The following is a 16,081-nucleotide window of genomic DNA, read 5'->3' as shown; positions in this document are numbered from 1 at the left end:
CTTGGAGATGGCACGAGATCTTTCGTTTCATGGTTTGGTGGGGGACATTGGGCTTATCCACCTCCGTGATTCGACCATGATTGGCCACATTGTGCACTCACCGGGCCGTCCAATACCCGTACCGGCGACGTGTATGTACATGTATTTAGTGTGGCCGATAGCTTCAAAGGAAATAAAGGATTTGCATGCACTCTCCTATTGCCAATAGGGTCACAGTACTCCCGGTCGGTCCAGTCGGAGCAACTGTCCCTTTTGGCAACAGGACTGCAACGTGCGCATTTGGGGACTAGTGTACTAGTGCACGATTTGAACTCGCCTGACCATCGCCCTGAGTAAAGGTCGTCAGCTGGCTTTCGAACATGTTCTTGGGATGCAAGGCCCCCACACGAGGATTCCATCACCTGAACAAAAATCCATCCTCCCCTTTCGCTCGACCCGACCCTGGTTGGTCTATCCATGCAACTGAGTGCCAGGGCTAAACGATCCCACTAATCCTGGGCGCCAAGCGTCGGTCATTTCTACATTCATGAAATGCAAAGCGAATGATTCGGGGAGTCCAAGTATGACTGGGGCAACGACGAAATTCTGCCAGAGCATGACGACCAGTGCAAGACCCAGGCTCAACGGCACCCTGATTTCGGGCTTCTACAAGCTACCGCAAGGGCTACACCATCAACACCTGACCCATTATCCATGATAGGCTTTCTCCTATCCATAAGAAACATCCTCTGCCTGAAAAGGGGCCCGGGCCTGACTGGGACTGTTCGAGACTCGACCAAATTCGTCTCCCCATGAATTTGCGCTCGATATGGCCATGCTGTTACCTGAGCTGCCCGAAAAACCTTGGTCCGCTCATGCATGTGCATGAGTGGTTCCTTCCATCGGTCGAGTTAGACGAGCCGATGTTAGGTGCCAGAGGTCAATTTTGCCTCAATCTCCATGATTTATCTCATATCATATGAATCCGAATCAATGAAACAGAAGTGTTGGATGCTCAAAGAGAACGTGGATAATGCGTAGTATACAGTGCAAGAATGAGATCAACGGAGAGTACATGGCTAGGCATGTCGTGTATCATTAATAATATGGCGCTATAAAATCGTGGAAGCTTGCAGATATCCCTCTAATCGCAGCATATGGCTTTAGCTACGCAGGTAACACATCTTTCGGACCGTCCACACCGACTTCTGGTAAAGGTCGAGGTACAAACTCCAAGTTCATTATTATGAGTGGCCAAACTACCGGAAAAGGTAAGTTGTCAAATACGCTGGTGGGATACCGATGGCTAACCTTCCTCTGTTTGCATTCATATTTCAATGGAATCCAATTGGCAGGATAAGAGGACGGAACGAGATCGAAGATGGGAAGAACTACACATACCGAAGCCAGGGTGTCTACCTAGACGAACTTGCCGGAATACGTCCCTCATCGCCTCGCTGGATTTGATCTCGGACCAGTTAGCGAGGAAAAAGTCCACTTGTACCTGAAACGAACGATATTTGAAAACGGATTTGCAAGCAGGAGTAAAGGCAATCACAGTACCTTGCGTACGTCCTCGAATGCAGCTGAAAATGAGGAGAAGATTTCGAAGGATATGTTGTTGACAGAGAGGCTCTTGACGATGTGCTGTGGGGGGAGAGTCAATGAGATTCCGGCATTTGGAGACGAGAACATGACCGACCTGGAATGCACGAGCCTTCAACTCCGTCAAGCCAAGCTCTGCGGGACTCTCAGCGACAGTCAAATGACCTGTATCGAAATACACCTACTGTCCGCCAATCTATAACAAGCCTTCGCCGAGCAGGGGCGCGGTCTTCCCGGATTTGTGGCAGCCCAACTCCGGATCCATTCTTTCCTAGAACGATGGGGACTCTCAAAACCCTCGCCACCAACCCCAACGCCTTGCCTGCGGCTAGAGGTCTGCGAGCCGTAAAGTGGATATCGAGAATTTGTTTGAGAGGATACAATTTGTTGATGATGGGATTGTGAGACGCCATACAGGGGCAAGATTGGCTGGGACTGGAAGTAGGCAGGCAAGTGTTGTTGATACGGAGATCCGGAGGATGAGGATCGCACAGTGTCTGGGAGGTTCTGTAACCCTGTTGGGGACGCACTCGTGGACTTTGAGGTGAAGTCAGATGTGAGAGGGGAGAAGACTATGGAGTCGGTGTACAACTAAAGGGAAGTCAGCTATTAAAGGGAAATGGGCCAAAAGAAATGCTCACATAGTAAAGAACAGCATAATAAGTCGCATATTCACATTCCTTGACGATGACCTTTGTCTTCTTCGGGCCTGGAATGATTGCTTCATCCACAATTGGTCTTGGATGAGGGGAATGACCACCTGATCTATTTCGGGGAGCAAACCCAGAGCTTCTTTTTAAATCGTCCGCATATCTTCCGCTTCGTTGCGAGGCCGACAGATCCCCAGCACTCAAGGCTCTCCGATTAGTTGCGCCAATGACTTGGGTTTCCCGATGTGACGCTCCAGAAGCCGGATCGATTGGACGCGCTGATGGCTCCGAATACGTATCTTCTTTCCCAATTATGTGGATATCTCCATCTTCAGATGGGGAGATGATACTTCTGGTGCTGAGAGTAGTATTGTCTTCTGTATCTGATACGCTTCGGCGGCCTCTTACGGTCTCAGAGGTCGTAAAGTCAGACACATCATCACGGGTATCGGAGAGGTCTTGATTCTCCATCGTGCCTCTGCGCGATTGCGGTCGTTCCTCTTGAAGTCGTGGTGAGATCGGTGGAAGGTTCGATAGGGAAGGTGATTGAGTATACGAGGGAAGGATACCGTCGGTGGTAGATCCTATAGAATTTCGGAATGATTCCATCGTAAGGTTTCGATCACGGGGTAGGCGAGGGTGAACCGAAGATGAGTCAGGAGCAACACTTGTCGGTACAAATGACTGTGAGAACGAGCGTGTGTGGTGGCGAAAGCGAGATTCCGTCGTTGAAATCGGGAAATGAGTGTTCGACGGCGTTTGAGGGCCGGGCGATTCCTCATCTACGTCAGCTATCACAGCTTCCTGGTGGTTTGATGGTGGATCGTGGTCTCCTGATGCATCGAATTCCTCGTCCGAAGAGTCCTCATCCGAATCCTCGAATGGATCTTGTGACCAATAGTCAGTGTAGCCGTCATAGTCATCTTCTTGGTTATCTTCATGATCATAGCCGTAGTCTCCAGAGGCCACAGAAAGTGATATGGAGTCTGCCCCTCGATAAGAACGTCTATACGCCCCGTTGGATATTTTTCCGGCATTGTGACCATCAGTTATACCTTCAGCAAAGCCGGAAGAAAACACTTCGAGATTGGAAGAGCGGCAATGAGATGGAGCCATCGGAAATCAGATCACACATACTAGTATGAAAATAGTCAACTCTTTGGAGTATCTTTCTGGCCGCGTAGATAGTCTTGGGCTTTCCCACCTTCCCCCTAACACCTCTCCGCTTTTTCGCCGGCAAAACGAAACACACATCAGAATACGTAGGATCATCTAACATATCCCCAACGGCGTCCAGGAGTCCTCGCGGCACTGTCCTGACGGGGGTAGGGGACACAGCACTTGGGGCAGCAGATGCAGATGTGATGTTGCATATGACAAGGAACGCATCAACATGTCGAACGGTATTAGGAGTGTAGAAGACTGCGTCTCGCTTAGCAAATTGCGCCCAGCCCCAATTGGCTGTCTTGTATGAAAAGGAGTGATCACAGGCTTCTTTAGGAGATGTAAGAGCCCCGCGATTTACACTGAGCAACAAAAAAACGGTAAACGATGAGTCTTGATGACGCAGACTTGATAGCAGACCGACTTTCGAATTTCAAAGCTGAACTTGAAGAGTCCTTCCCGAATCCACCTGAGGAAATGGTTAAGACACGCAAACGAAGAGATATAAGGGACGGATCAACTTGCTTTCCGTTTACAGAGCGTTCTTTTTCGTCTTCCGCAGGTTCACAGGATAAGTAAAGTGAAACATAATTCCCTCCCTCATGCCCACTGAGAATGGGAAGCACATGATGAGATTGCTACTAGACAAATATAAACGTACACACCTGTTCGCGTAGAACAGAACCTGCCAACGCCTAAGCAGCACAAATCCCATGAGGAACACGTGTAAAAGTGCAAACACGTTCCGATCCATAGGAGACGTACCCTCCTCCAAACTTGACACTCTTCGTTACTTTACTCTTCATTTCGCCCTTACTCGAATCGAAGAGCTGCTTCAATCCACGAAGAGTCCATTCCAACGTTACGGTCGTGCTTTCCGTGTATTCAATCGCGTCTCCCACATTCAGAGAGATGGAGTTCGAGTTCGATGCCATCCAAGGAGTTCGCACCTAACCCAAAAACAAGGTTTACGGGTGAGCAATTGTCGAGAGAAACCTTGACGTGCTAGTAGACAACTAACAGAGTTCCGTTGTTGAGGTACTGCAACGAGGCAGAAGAGCTGCTCACGACCGAGGCTTTATTAATGGTCTGGAACTGAATAAGTGGTGGCAGTGTGACGCTTCTCGTTCAATCGAACCGTCCCCCTAATTAGTAATGGGAACAAGAGACCAAACTCGGCGATCCATATGGCCAATTGTGATGTGTACAGCGTTTGCGGGAGAGGCATTGGTAAATGTGAGCCGTTGTTCGCCTCACCTTTCGACCTTCGCTTCTGCCCAGACGACGATAACGCCTTCTCCTGAGTCGCCAAAGCGAGCACTCAGGGGGGTAGCGGAAAAATAGCACGTCTATCTACCGGCGACAGATGGAGAAGGCACCACGTTTCTTCAATCGGACAGGAGAGATGCGTGTTGAAGGCCGCTAGCGACGAGCGCTCATGAAACAGTGCGGTTATCGTCACTTTTGCTACCCCTATACGGCGTACCCAATGAGTGGGATCATATTATTCTCAGCTCGGCAGAGGTTCACCATTTGAGATATGTCAGGGGTTTTCACCCCGAGTTCCCTCCACATGCCCAGGTATCCAGTCCGCTGTTGCCCCACGCGGCTACTCCTAATGGCGTGAATTAACTTCCGATGGATTCGCTTTAAACTCCGGTTGCACACATGGGCTCTCTAACGTGCTGCCATAATGTTAACGAGGGTGTTTCTCGTGAAAACATGGGCATTCATCCTATATGCAAACCTTGGTTCTTGTCCTGCAACTTGCGCGTTCTTACAGTCCAAGTAGTTGTACATACTAATTTGGGGCAATCTGTTTCCTATATAATGCGTGATAGGGGGCAAAGTCAATGCGCCGGTATAACGTACGAAACTATTTTGTGTTCTTAGCTAACGCTGGCTTGCAGGTCTCCTCCCATGGCTCCGCTTCAGTTGGGCACCGCTGTTGGCTCAAGGACATCCTCTGCGGGCTTGATGGGGTCGCGTGGACCAATTGCACCGACCAGAGCAGTACCAAATAGCTCCCATGCCCACAATGACTCAAGAAATGCCTATATTACAGTCTATGTAGTATGCTCTAAATTGGAAAACCATATTGGGGGCTCTTCAGCAGCCCAATTTGGGAGGCGGTCACAGCGAGACCGTCTGAAGCGTGACCCGGTATGCAATCTTGTAGCTGATTACCTGGAATTGGACCATTGAGGTGAGCATTGCATGGGAGGGTGGCGCACGGAGATATGAGACCACGGAAACGAATTCCGTGCATGGAAGAATACATATTTGATCGCTCTGAGGTAATAAACGCTATCATCGTCTTGTTACCTAAATGGTCTCGCTTAGTGGCAAGACGCTCTATTGTGTTCCTTAATGCATGATTGGACTACATAAAACGGGCTTGCCCGCGTCCAAGCGTGCCCGTCCCCGTCCGATGAGCTCCGCAGCAGATTCCTCGCTAAATTATACACGCCCTTGCCGTCTGGCGCTGACAATTGCTTCCATCTCGACACAAACCGGCCGGAGACGCTGCATGAAGCTTCTAGGATTCAATACACGCAAGCATTACCGTTGGCCACCGATGCGATGGCCATCTGTTAACGTCTGAACCGATCCTTGCCCGAGTTGAGGCTAAATCCAACAACCACAAACACCAAGAAAATAACAAACTAATCCCCGGCCCTCCCCGCCGCCCTGACAATTTCTTGTATGCCATGTCTGATACAAGTTGCCTTATCGGCTATATATCTTGTCGTTATTATATTGAGGTGTCAAGCAACCGCAGTCATCAAGGGTCATGCAGCATCTCGACTCAGGAAGTGTATGAGTATTACCACTGGAGGACACACGAAAAGCCATCCTATGTTCTGCAAGCTGAACATCCGGAAAGATAAGGGAGGAGTGACAGGTTCTTTAGTTAATTGCTGTATTGTGACTAGGGATGTCTGCTGTCTCAGCGGAGCTGGATCAGGTGAATGAATTAGCTGGTATATTTTTTTTCCCTTTCACGTCTAGCTGGGCCCAGTCACAAGGCTTTCGCGCGTATAAAGTCCTTTCATGCACAAGAGTGAGAAGCTTGCCCACTTGAAATACCACCTATCATAACGTTGCAGCATTTCTGACATAGTTACGCGGTACAACGCCCCACAGTATTAGTAGCTAGGGTTGCGCGCATACATATTTTTGGTTCAATGCACTGTAAAATGAAAACAGAAGTCGAGAAGGATGAGTGACTGATATCAACTACATATGATTGGGGCATTCAATTTTCCCTGGACCAGGAATCGAGTTTCATCTTTTGCTAGCCTGAGGGAGTTAATAAACCAAATCGATCGTCATATCAGGCTTCTCCATTGCGCGTACGATGCATGTTCTGTTTGATGGGAAGGCACCCCAGTGGGAGAACAAGTTCACATATATATATATAGATTAACCAGCAGGTACGTTTTAACAGGACTCTTCTTGTTGCAGAGGAATGAACTACCCGGAGCTTGATGGTTCACAATATTGCAAACAAGTCGTACCCTCTTCCAGCGTCAAAGGAGTGGGTGGTCGAGGGAAATATATGGATTCAAGGGAGAGATAGTCGTAAGGTGGCACGACATTGGTGTTATTAAAACTCGAAATTTGGTGCATGAAATTGAGCGATCAACTTGATTAACCAGACGCGAAGGCATTATACCCTCATCATAAGCGTCAAAGTGCCTGCCTCTAGGAGAGAATTAAATCGGATGGTATGCATGAAGGGATGAATATACCAGAAATGGGTTTGGGAAGATTGAGCAGCGGAAGAAATAAGAGTGGAAAGAATGGAAGGAGATGCGAGAAGCACCCAACCCAGACCCTATACATAGAAGGTTTCATCCTTCGCGATAATATTATTCACATGCTATCACAAGTTGGTGATTCAGGACGACAAGTTGACTAAGTAGCATGGCAAAGGTCGGAGGCAGCTCATCAAGCAAAAGGACGAGCTTCATCAAGGATTCCGAGCGCTTCTGTGTCGCCACACTCATCTAATCCATCCAGGACGATTACAAGGATAGGATATCCCAGAGTTCACGCATTGGATCGATGATCCGAATTTTCATCTCTTTCTCTGCAACGGGACCCGGAATACTGTTTCATGAAGCGGACTGCAGCGGAAGCCGCCTAGCAAAGTAAGCTCTTGTACTCAGCATCGAACGCTGCCAGCTGTAGAGCAAGGATAGAGAGAAAGTGCTCTATCGAATCAAGACCCATTATTGATTAGTGCTTGTCCCAGAAGAAAACACGCAGCGAGGACATGTTGGGGCGTCAAGAATAGAGGGTACACATAGATATCGCAGTCTTCCCAGTCCCGGGTGAACCACGCAACGAATCGCCTGTTAGGTGATTGAGAATTGAGCTGCAAGTCTCGACCTGTGTATATTCCATCGGCTTTGAGAGCACGTCCAAAAAACGGCAATGTGCTAAAGCTGAGTCTGGAATCAATTCAAGCAAACAGAACGAACCGCGAAACGTGAGGGCGCACTAGTGATATAGAAGCCTTCACATCGCTTTATTTTCCGAGTAAAACTTTGAGATTATTTACATAAGAGAGTGGCCGAGGGATCGAGCACAATTCACATACGAGTGGAAGTCTTTCACCAGGAGAATTCCTTCAGGCGGAACTTGACTCGTTTGGCTGGCCGTCCACATTTGAAGCGGCTGCAGGGTGGTCCCGTACGTAAGCTCTTTGGACTTCCTCATTCAATCCTTTGAGATTTGTGTCGTTTGTGTTCGAAAGTCTGTATCGGTGTCAGGCACGGGGGCATGAGCCTATCGATCGTAAAAATGGAGTGATGGTTGCCGACCTCGTAAATGTGTAGCCACGTCACTAGAAATTTCGGGATTTTGGGATCGGGGGGAAAAACTTGAGAACAAAGGCCGCGGTCATTGGAGCGTTGGTATTATAGATTGTTTTGTTTCGATCACGGTCCGAACTCATTCGTAGGCTCCAAGGGAAGGACAGTAATACCTTTGAGGAATACCTTCAAGCGATGCATGCCAGATGTGCGCGAGGATCGACATCTGATTCAGGGGCTCGGGGGAGGGAGATGAGGAGGGTTGGGCGAAGGCTGGAAGGACGTACTTGGGTTGGATGATTTGAGCTCTGGTGTGCCTGGTCATTCGCGACTTGCTTGGGCTTAGTCTTCTGCCGGTCCTCTGAGCCAAACGGTGTAGTGCTAACGGTTCCGAGTCCCGACGTTGCCGGCCCGAGAGCCGACTCGGCGGCGAAGTGGCGCCACAATTGCAAGGTTTCATGGTGCTTTGGGGCGGGACCGATATCGCGATCGATGCTTTCCATCGAGCGCTGTCGTTAATGAGCGACCTTTCCCCTTTGAATCGCTTTCTTCTGCTCTGGTCACTTGTTACTTGAACTACTATGCACGTGAAAGTGTATAAAAAGACAACGTGCTAAGTCAGAGAGCATCTAACTACCACTCCTATATCGCACTCAGTCGTTTATAATAGGTGCTTGCATTCTGAAGATGGGTGACGTGATCGATGGGTGCCTTGGGCGTGCAAATTTTGACCAGGGTTGGTTGTGACCTGAAAAGACTCTCGATTGGTTAACAAACATCTACCCTTCGGAACGATCAATTTTTTTGTTCTTTTCTTTTTCAATTGAATGGCCTTCTCTTTCTGGTGGACTGAACCGGGGGCATTCTGCGGTTAGCAAAGATCTGCGGTTATGCAGTTCCCAATCGCTAGTTATCCCAGAAACCTTTACTTGATTGTTGATACCTGATACAAACATAGCACCTGCCCCTCGTTATTCCAGGCGATCGATGTTGGAAAGAGAACGCTGCCCACGAAAAATTGATGTGAGTATGCGGAAAAGGACTCTGACAACCGGGGGGGGGGAGGTGTCTCAATCGACGGACACTCGATTGGATTGCTAAAAATTTATTACAAGTTTGACGAACGCGTGTGCTTCTACGTCGACGCTATACGCGGATTTACGCCGCGGATTTGGGTTCAACGCCTAGGCACATTGGAAAGGAAGTGAGGCTTCGGAGAAAAGTAAATATAGTAACGATGAACTCCGACATCAATTATTAAATACAAGATCGGGTATCGTGGCTTCGCTGGCGTTGCTAACTCATCAGCTTCACTACCCGGCACAACTTGCTTCTCGTTCCAAAAAAAGGTCCACCAGGGAACGTACGTACGTGATGGACAACTTGGGCAATGGCTACATGTAGCGAGTCAAAATTTCTCATGCTTTCTTCACTGCATCCATGCTCACGGGCCTATGGACGCCTACCTTTCCCTTCCGATGAACATAAAACCTGAATAATGGCCGCCGCACCTTAGGGTTCTAGACGCGCAACGTGTTGTAATCCTGAGCACGGATTCTACGTAACATTATTCCAGTTCCGATAATGTCGACACCTGCCCAACCGGCACATCACCATCATCAATGTTTAATATTTCGCCAACAAGATTTTTCCACTTTCTCTTCGATCAGCTGCGATCCTTTGTTTAAAAGCTTCCCTTGACCACTTGTCGCGACGACTTACAACTAGCTTGTCTTCCCTCAAGCTACTACGGTGCCAGTGGGATTTTCCAAACATGTTCAGAGGCGCTGAGTTTTTCTTGCTTCTCCTCTTCACTGCTTCCGTCTTCACCTGGCCTGCTGTCCAGAGGCAGCAGTTACCCCGCCTTCCACCGAGGCTTCGGGAACCTATGCGCGGAGGAACGAACGCGAAGCGACTCGCGAGGGGTTTACCTCCTTTACCGCCAGTTCGGAGAGCCTCAACTGATAGTAAGTCTGCAGCCACCTTCACTGGCATGAAGATGTATGGCGTGATGCGGTTCGATCTCCAGCTTCCAGCAGGCCAGGCCCAAGTGCTTCGTTGGAATCAGCATCAACAACTCAGAGTAAGTCTGCAGCCACCTTCACTGGCATGATGATGTATGGCGTGATGCGGTTCAATCTCCAGCTTCCAGCAGCCTAGGCCCAACTATTTCGTTGCCCTCAACAACTTTGAGTAAGTCTGCAGCACCTTCACTGACATGAAGATGTATATGGTGTGATGCGGCTCGATCTCCAGCTTCCTACAAGCCGACCCAAACTTTTAACATATCATCATCGTCGACTTACTATCAAATGGGCGTGTGGCCCGTGGGGATGGTGCCGGCGGGGGCGGCGGCAGCGAATGTAGATCCCCTTGGGGTCCTCGGGGTGTTCGTTGGTATGGGGGCGTGGGTGTTTCGTCTGCTTGCTTCTTGTGTCGCATCTGAGTTGACGCCTACCTTGATCGCCGGTAGGTACGGGTTGGTCCCACTGACGGCTGGAGCGGCTGGGGCAGCGGCTGGGGCAGCGGCTGGAGCAGCAGCGGCTGGGGCAGCAGCGGCTGTTGGTGCCTTGATGCTTGTTCCTGATCTCAAGTTCAGTCTCTGGTTTAGCGTCAAGGACGTTGTGCGTTACCTTGCTTTCCTCCGTCTACATCGAGGTTTTTTTCTAAATGCAATTCTCCAGAATGCTCCGCCTTGCCATCAATTTTTTTCAATTCTCGTCGAAAAGGGTGGTTCTATAGCGAATGGAGACGTGAATTTTTTGGGAAATTCAGAGAAAAGTACGTCGATCGGGGAGCACTCATCAACTAACCTGATCTTTAATTCCCCCCTTAAACGTTAAACGCAGCTGACCTCAAGGTCCCCCCTCAAATTGGTGGCGGAGTTTCCGTGGAGGGAATGTATTACCAGACGACGATTTGGGAGTATAACGTCACAACCTTTCAACTCACGCCCTGGTACACGGGATTTGATAACAGTAAGTGTCTTCCTTTTGTTCCATTCGGGAACTCGTGCCCTCGGGGGTGAATGGCCTCTCTGTCTACATTGCATGGCAACGCTGAATTGGGACATTTCCACAACAGAGACGATCAAGGCACAGCTCGTGTATAATGTTAAAAACAACTCCGTGTCTTTCAGGCCTGCGACGGACACTATAGTTAATAGTATTTTCCAACAGGTTGTGGTGCGTGAGCCATTAAAGTTGATGTCTCGTTGTGTATGAGTTGTGTTGCTGATTTTACACCCGTCTTGTAGGATTTCGCTCTACATGCATTTTGATAGGGCTGGGGAAAGTTATCAATTTTTGTGTCCTTTCGTACTGGTGCACAGAGCTTATGTGTTCGCAAAAGCGCGGATAACAAGCACGACTTCTAGTTGTTTTTGTTTTTGTTTTTTCTGCTGCTTCGCGTCCGATACACCATTGTTCATTATCTGACGTGGGATTGCTGTGTTTCACCGTATTGAGTCAGCAAATTGTTTCTTCCGAAGTCATGCCATATCGTCGGTCTGTTTGATATGACTTGCGCGCTAAAAGACTGTCGAGTTGAAGTGTGTGCCCACTCATCATTGCTTGAGACACCAATAGGAATGGCGAATGTTTCCCAAGTGTTTGTGATGATGCATGTGAGTCAGATGTGTTAGTCTGGGCACCTAGCTTGGACAACTTATCCGCTGAGCATCATGAGGCTAACTTTCAAGTTGGTAATGAGGCTCAGCAGATAGGTCGTCCAAAGTATAGAATCTGGCCCTCAGATCCGCCTACAAACTGTGCATAACAACTGGTAAGTTGGTTGAAGTGCCACAGGGTATCGGACTCGATGTATATACTAGAGTGCGTGTCTTCGCACGTGCTGACCTGCACTGCTTTGCAGCACCAGGGTCGATTTTTTGAGGACCAGAACCGGCCCACCGGGACCATCCCAAAATTTTGCTGTCCTGGTCCTGTCAAACTGGCAGGACCAAACCATAGGTGAACCAAACCGAACTGCAGTTACAGTCCTAGGACCGTTCGGTCCTGAGACCATCCCAGCAATCTTATTATGAAGAGAGTGTTGGAGAATATAATATGTTCCCAATAGTATAGAGTTTAACAGCCTATACTGGCATGGCTCAAGGGCGAGTAGTGTATGGATGCATGCTAGAGGTCCTGGGTTTGATACCAGGCTTGTCCATGATTTTATGTCCTTGCCACGTGACCTGGATTTGAAGCCATTTGAATTGGAGCTCCGGATAAGTCCAGTAGTTGCACTGGATACAATTTCAACAGAGAGAGTGTGTGTCATATTGTCAGGGACGTGTCCAGGGTCGAGGGGGCCCAGGTGTAATGCCTGGCGCTGAGGCCGTCATGGGGTGTGGAGTGGGTGTGGATACTGATGGGCCCAATGCAGGATGGTGGTCCCTGGCCACTCAGACTGAAGTGGGAATCATGAGTTGTTATTAAAAGGGGAAACTATGCTATTTACCTGAAGTGGGAATCATGAGAAGAAGGTTACTTCTTCGGTTCCCACCCCAGGAACCTTTATGTACATGCGGCTTGGGTCACATGAGGTTTGCCACATCACCCTGCATACAGCTGCAGTCATCCAGGTGTCCCTGTGGGGGATCCTGAGGGTGTGTGCTGCATGCACATGTGCTGGGTTGCACCGTGAGGCCATCTGGGTTGTCTGGGGCTGGGTGTGTTGTGCACGTGTCGCAGGCAGGTCAATAATACATAGATATGGGGAGAGGTTGTCCATGTAGATAAAGATAAAAGAAAGAACAAAAGAGCAAGAGAACAAAAGGACAAAAGGAAGAACAAGAAGTGGGGAACAGTGATGAAGGGTGAGGAGTAGAGGTGAGTGGGATACTGGGTGAGGGTGGGTGGAGCCAGGTCAGGCAGGTGTAAGGTTGTTATGGTTGAGTTCGTGAGTGATCTCGTGATAGTCAAGTGTTGCCTCACACTCCCAGTCTGTCAGATATACACTGTATGTAGCTATATTATCAATGGGGGAGTAAAGGCTTCTCCTTCCTTTATCCCTTCTCATGTAGGTTATATACAAGATTGTAAATACATGTGATTAATGCGGTTTGGGACCACATGGTACAATGAGAAAATGAACTATCATGTCAGGTACAAACCTAACATGATAAATACAGAATGAATTAGGGAGGGCTGCAAGTATGCAGCCTATCTCCCTTACAGCGGGTGTGCCCTGACATCACCGCCTCCTTAAGCCGCTTCACCTTGAAGTGGCCAGGGGGTTCGTTCTCTCCCTTCCTGGGGCATGGGGGTGTCAGGGCATACACCCTGACCTAGCCCATACCCGCATCCACACCCACACTCGCACCTGCACCTGTGCCCGCACCCGGCTGTTGCACTTCCCACACACACCCTGTGCCGGACGCTCAGTGCAGCCAGATGGCCTGGACCTTGGGTCTTGGGTCTCATGTGACTTCCGGATATCTCTGGAAGTTTTTGATCTATTGTGGCCACTGTGGGAAGATGAGAAGTTAACTTCCTTCTCATCTCTGACCCACAGTAGGCAAGTTGTATATACTTGCCTCTCTTCTATATATCATCTCTGACCCACAGTAGGCAAGTTGTATATACTTGCCTCTCTTCTATATATCATCTCTGACCCACAGTAGGATTGTGCCCTGGATAGGGCTGGCCAGACCAGAGACTGTGGACCATAGGGGAGGGTCATGGGGACCCGGGAGTCGTCCCCTGACACTTTTGGAACATACACCCTGCCTTGGTAGAGGACCAACTCTCCCTGTCTCTCCCACTCGTCTGGCCTCAGCATCCCTTCTCCTAATTCCCTCATGGCCTTCACCACCTGCTCGTCATGATCCTTCACTCCTCGTATCCTCTCCAGAATATCCACCTCCTCACCTTCTACTGAGACTGCCTCTGTTGCATGGGCCTCAAACCAGGCCAGTTGGAGGAGTGTCAGCTCCTCATTGTCGTCCCTTCCCTTCGGGTGGTCAGCATGGCAGGAGAGTGCATCCGGTTTTCCCATGAGCTTCCCTGGGTGGTGGATGAGGGTGAAATGGAAGCGGGAGAGGAAAAGGGACCATTGAGCCTGACATCGATTCAGCCTCTGGGCCATCCGGAAGTAGCCCAGGTTATGGTGGTCGGTGTAGATCTCGACTTTCTCCTCAGCACCTTCCACAAAGTGCTGCCATTCCTCAAGGGCTTGGATGATTGCAAGCATCTCCTTATTGTACACTTTGTAGTTGCACTCTATGTCCATGAAACTTTTGGACATGAATGCTACTGGGTGGAACTCTCCATCCAGTTGGAGTTGGGAGAGGACCCCACCGGTTGCAAAGTTGGATGCATCGCACTCGAGCTTGAAGGAGCCATGGTCAGTGGGGAAAGAGCGGACAGGGGCCATGGTAACAGCTTCCTTGAGGGCATGGAAGGCATCGTCTTTGCTTGGGCCCCAGTTCCGGGCCTGGGTCTTCTGGGTCAGCCTGTGAAGGGGGTGTGCCTTCTCAGAGAAGTCTCTGATGAACCAGCGATAGAAGTTTACGAATTCTAGGAAGGATTGTACCTCCTTCACCTTGGTTGGGGGTGGCCAGTCGAGGACTCCCTGGATCTTTGCCGGGTCCATCACGACATTACCCTCCAAGATAATGAGACCGAGGTACTCGATCTGGGTTCACTCGAACTTACACTTTTCTGGCTTAAGGAAGAGCCTCCTTCTCCTCAGTGTCTCTAGGACTTCTCAGACAACCCTCTGATGTTCCTCCAGGGTGGCCGTGAAGATCAGGATATCATCCATGTAACAGATGACAACCTCCCGGTCGGTGGAATCCCTGAGGATGTCGTTCATCATGGTCTGGAAGGTTGCTGGGGAGTTGCACAGGCCAAAGAACATCACCATGGGCTTGAACAGCCCTCGGTTGGTCGCGAACGCTGCCTTCCACTCGTCTCCATCCTTGATCCGGACATTGTTGAACCCCCAGCATAGGTCCAAGGCCAAGAAGTACTTGGCATTGTGGAGGTGGGCGAGGATGTCCAAGATGAGGGGGAGCAGGTACGTGTCATATCCCAGATCTTCCACCTCCCTCTGCTCTATTCCTATACGACTCCCCCAGCCTTTCCAATCTCTCTCTGCTGCCTGTTATAAAAATGGGGCCTAATTGGCCCATTTCTATAGCGTTCGGGTGCAGGAGGGGGCCGTGACATTGAGAAGATGTTACAATTAATGTAACAGATGTTGTAACAGTGGTGTTTACAATAACATGGACATCGGGTGTTTTGGGTGATAATAGTTGGTTCTTGTTGTATTATATACATATCACGTGACTTTGTACTGTACAGAGCCCATAAGAGGCTAGAAATGGGAAATTCCCATTTCCATAACACTGCCTCTGGTTGATGCCAATGGCCCTAGGACTACCTCCTCCTTCGACTCTCTCCCGCTCAGCCTCCCACCTACATCCGCATCACCTCTGGACCTCCACTACCATACCTCCACCTCCTTGGACCCCTTGTTCAAAGGAGATGGACCTGCTTGTTGTGGATAAATCTCAACTTGCCTATCCACCCTCCTTCCTACTTCCGGTCTCCACACCTCCAGTACCTCCTCACCTCTGGTAACTCCTTACCTCCGGTACCTCCCTATTCCTCCTTACCTCCGGTGTTGATAATCTTTATTGTTTTATCATTTGATATTTTCTACAACCCCAATCTTCTGGACTACAACTTCCGGGCTCCGGACCTTTCCGGACATCTTTCTCTGTAGTCCCCTGCTTATTCTTAGATGGTTCCAGACCTTGCCATTTAGTTGGCTTTTAATTCTCTCACTCCACAAACCCTCAGACATAATTCAGGCTTTTTGCCTATTCCTATTTGTCCTGTGGATTCT

The 16,081-nt window shown here is 49.3% G+C and overlaps 4 protein-coding genes across 4 annotated transcripts; 2 read left to right on the top strand and 2 right to left on the bottom strand.

The window, feature by feature from the left end:
• Window positions 1-1,146: 1,146 nt before the first annotated feature.
• On the bottom strand, window positions 1,147-4,333 carry EI90DRAFT_2913451 (uncharacterized protein; the record flags this gene model as incomplete). The annotated part of the gene is made up of 13 exons (XM_039054498.1): window positions 1,147-1,238; window positions 1,375-1,483; window positions 1,543-1,626; window positions 1,682-1,719; window positions 1,770-1,906; window positions 2,051-2,175; window positions 2,226-2,433; window positions 2,989-3,313; window positions 3,372-3,760; window positions 3,823-3,867; window positions 3,912-4,007; window positions 4,064-4,093; window positions 4,164-4,333. 13 exons carry the CDS (start codon window positions 4,331-4,333, stop codon window positions 1,147-1,149), a joined length of 1,848 nt encoding a protein of 615 aa, XP_038918551.1.
• Window positions 4,334-7,476: 3,143 nt separating this feature from the next.
• Window positions 7,477-8,276, bottom strand: EI90DRAFT_316735 (uncharacterized protein). Its single transcript, XM_039066300.1, has 5 exons — window positions 8,231-8,276; window positions 8,008-8,164; window positions 7,909-7,952; window positions 7,681-7,852; window positions 7,477-7,618 (listed from the first exon to the last, which is right to left on the bottom strand). The coding sequence occupies exons 2-4, from the start codon at window positions 8,124-8,126 to the stop codon at window positions 7,692-7,694; spliced, it is 324 nt and encodes a 107-aa protein (XP_038918550.1). The 5' UTR covers window positions 8,127-8,164; window positions 8,231-8,276; the 3' UTR covers window positions 7,477-7,618; window positions 7,681-7,691.
• Window positions 8,277-10,101: 1,825 nt separating this feature from the next.
• Window positions 10,102-10,521, top strand: EI90DRAFT_3047930 (uncharacterized protein). Its single transcript, XM_039059588.1, has 2 exons — window positions 10,102-10,414; window positions 10,478-10,521. Exon 1 carries the CDS (start codon window positions 10,110-10,112, stop codon window positions 10,332-10,334), a length of 225 nt encoding a protein of 74 aa, XP_038918549.1. The 5' UTR covers window positions 10,102-10,109; the 3' UTR covers window positions 10,335-10,414; window positions 10,478-10,521.
• On the top strand, window positions 10,181-11,170 carry EI90DRAFT_3047929 (uncharacterized protein). The gene is made up of 5 exons (XM_039059587.1): window positions 10,181-10,304; window positions 10,367-10,414; window positions 10,478-10,628; window positions 10,695-10,845; window positions 10,906-11,170. The coding sequence occupies exons 3-5, from the start codon at window positions 10,534-10,536 to the stop codon at window positions 11,062-11,064; spliced, it is 405 nt and encodes a 134-aa protein (XP_038918548.1). The 5' UTR covers window positions 10,181-10,304; window positions 10,367-10,414; window positions 10,478-10,533; the 3' UTR covers window positions 11,065-11,170.
• Window positions 11,171-16,081: the final 4,911 nt, after the last annotated feature.

The sequence above is a fragment of the Cantharellus anzutake genome (assembly GCF_015039405.1).
Source record: "Cantharellus anzutake strain C23 chromosome Unknown EI90scaffold_13, whole genome shotgun sequence".
In the NCBI taxonomy this organism is placed as follows: domain Eukaryota; kingdom Fungi; phylum Basidiomycota; class Agaricomycetes; order Cantharellales; family Hydnaceae; genus Cantharellus; species Cantharellus anzutake.
Note: the sequence above shows the minus strand (reverse complement) of the source record. Positions and strands in the feature narration are given on the sequence as shown.

What these genes read in the sequence shown, in the direction of transcription:
- EI90DRAFT_316735 (XM_039066300.1), bottom strand. Translation starts at nt 8,126, where the DNA reads ATGAGGAAGTCCAAAGAGCTTACGTACGGGACCACCCTGCAGCCGCTT. An exon ending in CTGGTGAAAGACTTCCACTC is followed by an intron (nt 7,953 to 8,007) that starts GTATGTGAATTG and finishes ATAATCTCAAAG; the next exon opens with TTTTACTCGGAAAATAAAGC. An exon ending in TGAAGGCTTCTATATCACTA is followed by an intron (nt 7,853 to 7,908) that starts GTGCGCCCTCAC and finishes TTCCAGACTCAG; the next exon opens with CTTTAGCACATTGCCGTTTT.
- EI90DRAFT_3047929 (XM_039059587.1), top strand. Translation starts at nt 10,534, where the DNA reads ATGGGCGTGTGGCCCGTGGGGATGGTGCCGGCGGGGGCGGCGGCAGCG. An exon ending in GTGTTCGTTGGTATGGGGGC is followed by an intron (nt 10,629 to 10,694) that starts GTGGGTGTTTCG and finishes GATCGCCGGTAG; the next exon opens with GTACGGGTTGGTCCCACTGA. An exon ending in GGTTTAGCGTCAAGGACGTT is followed by an intron (nt 10,846 to 10,905) that starts GTGCGTTACCTT and finishes GCAATTCTCCAG; the next exon opens with AATGCTCCGCCTTGCCATCA.
- EI90DRAFT_3047930 (XM_039059588.1), top strand. Translation starts at nt 10,110, where the DNA reads ATGCGCGGAGGAACGAACGCGAAGCGACTCGCGAGGGGTTTACCTCCT.